The 4,551-nt window shown below is 37.7% G+C and overlaps 1 protein-coding gene across 1 annotated transcript; it reads left to right on the forward strand.

Annotated features, from left to right (window-relative positions):
- Positions 1-597: 597 nt before the first annotated feature.
- LOC122138859 (gastrula zinc finger protein XlCGF52.1-like) lies at positions 598-4,551 on the forward strand. Its single transcript, XM_042733649.1, has 2 exons — positions 598-706; positions 1,385-4,551. Exons 1-2 carry the CDS (start codon positions 649-651, stop codon positions 2,605-2,607), a joined length of 1,281 nt encoding a protein of 426 aa, XP_042589583.1. The 5' UTR covers positions 598-648; the 3' UTR covers positions 2,608-4,551.

Raw genomic sequence — 4,551 nt, forward strand, 5'->3', positions numbered from 1 at the left:
GTGAGCATGAGTTCTTGAAGCTCCGAACTCTTCTGAGAAGGGAGCATGGTTGCCAGGTTTTCGCAACAAAACCCTCCCGCTGACATGAAAAGCAACCCGCGGCAACAGTGTTAAAGTATCACAATTTCGCGGGAAAACCACGGAGTTGGCAACAATGGAAGGGAGGCGGGAGCACCAGCTCATTCTTATTTAAAGGGGACATAGACATAAACAGAGTGTTTTGGCTCATACCCTAAAAGTGACAATTTCAAGAAGCTATAAAAAAATATCCTTGGGGTATTTTGAGATAAACTTCGCATACACACTCTGGGGACATCAGAGAACAATTTAAAATATTGTATCAATGCATTCTATGGCACCTTTAAAAAGATCAGTATCGGCAGATAATGCTTCCTGTGATAGGTGATTGGCCTCAAAAGTCCTGATTGGAGCATCCCTAAAGTAAACTGTTTTACTGGTTTTGGCAAATATTCTTTTCTACCCAGACGTTCAGTGCGGTTAATCTACTCAGATATTAATGTGACATTCAGCAATTGAAGCTCCTATGATGGGATATTCACATTAGTTTATAAGTGCATGTTGGGATATTAGCATCAGTTTGAGATTGAATCTGCAAAGACTGAGTTTATTAAAGAGGACAGAGAGAAGATGAGAGATCCAGAACCCTGCAGAATCAAACTCACTGAAGATACTGAAGAACTAACAGGTTGGTCTTTATTCTTCATTCTTCATTAATGAGGCTGACTGTTTAAGTTTTAAGGAGATTTTGTTTGTTGTAATAGGAAAAATGAATGTGTGGTATGGTGACCCATACTCAGAATTCGTGCTCTGCATTTAACCCATCCAAAGTCCACACACACAGCAGTGAACACACACACACCGTGAACACACACCCGGAGCAGTGGGCATCATTTATGCTGCGGCGCCCGGGGAGCAGTTGGGGGTTCGGTGCCTTGCTCAAGGGCACCTCAGTCGTGGTGTTGCCGGCCCGAGACCGAACCCACAACCTTAGGGTTAGGAGTTAAACTCTCTAACCACTAGGCCACGACTTCCCCTATAATATAGCTAAAGCATCAAGTAGCCAAATATGGGACATTTTCTATGAACTACTTTTTTCAATAAAATGTATGTTATATATTTATGTAGTTGATCAAACATATTTAATAGTTATCCCTATAGAAACATGAGATTTGTGATTATAATGTTTTAAAAATAATTATTTGAAGATTAATGTACCTCATTCATGGAAAGTTTTAGGTGCATATAATAAAAAAAAAAAAATCAGAATGAACAAACTTTTGTAATTCAACTGTGTCTACTTTCCACTGTTGCGTCACGGTTACTGAGAGTTTCTGAAAATTAGCCATTTTTACTTGTATTTCAGAGTCGATTGAAGAAAAAGAGAATGAAGATTTGAGTGAAGTTGAAGAGGTAGATCATGTCAGAACTGGAGAGAAACCTTTTAGCTGCTCTCAAAGCAAACAGAAAGATTTAAAGAAAAGAAGAGCCAAGAAATATTTCACCTGCACTCAGTGTGGAAAGAGATTGACAAGCAAAAGTAATCTTAATGTTCACATGAGTGTTCATACTGGAGAGAAGCCTTTCACTTGTGATCAATGTAGGAAGAGTTTCAGAGTAAAAGGAAGTCTTACAACACACATGAAAGTTCATACTGGAGAGAAGCCTTTCACTTGTAATCAATGTGGGAAGAGTTTTAGACTAAAAGGAAATCTTACAAGACATATGAAAGTTCATACTGGAGAGAAGCCTTTCACTTGTGATCAATGTGGGAAGAGTTTCAGACTAAAAGGAAATCTTACAACACATATGAAAGTTCATACTGGAGAGAAGCCTTTCACTTGTGATCAATGTGGAAAGAGTTTCAAAGTATCAGCAAGCCTCAAGGATCACATGAACATCCACACGAGAGAGAAGCTGTACACATGTGATCAATGCGACAAAACATTTTTGAGGGCTTCATATCTGAAGGCACACCTGAGAGTTCATTCAAAGGAGAAACCACATTCATGTTATTTGTGTGGAAAGAGTTTTTCACATCTACAAAGTTTGAAAGAACATCAGAAAACACACACTGGTGTGAGAGAATACATGTGCTTTGAGTGTGAGAAGACTTTTACTTCAGCAAACTGTTTAAAACTGCATGAGAGGATTCATACTGGAGAGAAACCTTACAATTGTTCACACTGTGACAAGAGATTTAGTTGGTCAGGAGATCTGAAAACACACGAGAGGATCCACACTGGAGAGAAACCTTACAAGTGTTCACACTGTGACAAGACATTTAGTTGTTTAGGAGCTCTGAAAAAACATGAAAGGATCCACACTGGGGAGAAACCTTACAAGTGTTCACACTGTGACAAGAGATTTAGTTGGTCAGGAGATGTGAAAACACACGAGAGGATACACACTGGAGAGAAACTTTACAAGTGTTCACACTGTGACAAGAAATTCAGTCGGTCAGGAAATCTGAAAACACATGAGAATATCCACACTGGAGAGAAACCATATCACTGCACTGTATGTGGGAAGCATTTCAATCAACCATCTTCTCTACACAGACATACAAAAACGATTCACAGTAAGTAGATCATCTTCAGATCAGCACTTTCAGGTCTGATGCTGTGTCCTCACCAAATGAGACACAATAATGCATCAAGCAGTAAAATGTCATCTGGATAAATCTGTCCTAACCAGACATTACAAGTGACATGACAAAGAAACATTATCTAAAATTTCACAGTGAAATATGTGAAAAACAATGTGTTTTTTTGAACAACCTGGTATGAGAGCCTATTCTAGGACACCCCCGAAACAAAATCAAGACTTTGTAAAAGAGCATAATAGGACCCATTTAATTGCACAGTGAGAACTAAATTGACTTTACATGAGATCCTTAGGATTTGCTTCTGAATGTGCTGTTAATTTAGTCTGAGTACAGTAATATGGTATGATAATTGAGAAGATTTGCATAATAATAATAATAATAATAAGGCATTGAGTTTGATTAACAGTAATGGCATGATATAAAAATACATGCATGACAATAAGTAAGCAAATAAGTTCTATTTTTGAAGTTAAACACTTTGATACTTATAATGTCATTTCGACCAAATTTTCTTAACATTGACAAGTTTAGGTTTATGTTCGTTTAAATAGCGTGTGAACTATGATGACTGCTAATGGATGTGTGGTAAAAGTAAAACTTAACAAAAGGGTTATTAAGTAATAAACTAGGAACTGTTCTAGGTTTTTGAGGAAATAACGATTAAGATTCATTTTATTTCTATTTTTAAAGATGGCTTAATATGGGTCATACTTATTCATGGGTTATTTTAAGTTAGACTACCATTTTTGTTTTGAACCACAGCATGGTTTCTAATGCTGGAATAAATTAATGGAGAGACAGTCCCTCTTATTGCAGTATAATGGTTTGGAAATAATAGTTTTTGTAAAACTAGTGTATTTATCCTAGTGTTCAGGTTATAGACAATGTCTGTATTTGGTATCGGTGAGGTGACTGAGGGTCTGACACATTTCAGGAATGCAATAACAATGTTGATTCATTTAGCCGGGCTTCCAGAGAATAATATGTACTTGTAATCAGTTCATTTTCTGATATGACCAAATTAACCAAAAGCCATCATAGCTGTATAAGACAGGTAAAGACATTTGGGTCGAGGGCCATGAAGGCCAACAATGCACTACGTTCTTTGTAGGATATTCAGTTCCAGTTTTAGTCCTTAATGGTAAAAGATATTTAATTGTGCTTGCAGGGGTTGTGAGAGGCTGCAGACTGATGGAACAATTATTTCAGCCAGATAGATGCGTATTAATCGTTAATAAGGTTATGGGTACGCAGGGGAAGAAAGATCCGATGGAAATTTGTAATGCTTTGTTTGTCAAGGCCACGTGGTTCAGTTTTGTAGATGTTTTGTTTCAGTATGACATCGCTGTTCTCCTGGCTAATAAATCCATTATTAGAATGGAAATACTACACGCCCATCTCGAAAGTAAGTGTTATAGTCCCACCTCGATGGTCTATAATGTCAACAATTTTGTCAGTTTTTAAGGTCCATTATAGGTCCAACTCAGGTCATTGTCTGAATCATAAGATTGTTCATGCTAGTGGTCCTGAGTGGTATCTGGCTGATAAGTGTAAACAGGGTGATTGTTCTGAGTTAGAGTATTGTACCGCCAATATGACTGCTTCCACCGAATATTACCCTCCGGTGAAATAGCAGCGAGCTAATGAGAAGTGCATTAATGATTTCTTGAAACAGATCATGACTACTGAGGTGTTTGCTGGTTATGAATATTTGAATTCTGTATGGCTTCGATCGACAGGGTCACCTTTCTTATCAGATCCCAAAGAACCCACAGCTTTAGCGTTAGCGTGGATGTTTGCCTTTACGGTAGGAGTGATTTTTACAGATGTGACAGATTCTGTAGAAGAATTTGTGGAAGAAGCCTGGAATGATTTTGTGGCAGCATCGGAAGATGTGATTATGGGAGTAATAAAATATGTTCTTT

This window comes from Cyprinus carpio, chromosome A3, assembly GCF_018340385.1.
Source record: "Cyprinus carpio isolate SPL01 chromosome A3, ASM1834038v1, whole genome shotgun sequence".
NCBI classification, from domain to species: Eukaryota; Metazoa; Chordata; class Actinopteri; order Cypriniformes; family Cyprinidae; genus Cyprinus; species Cyprinus carpio.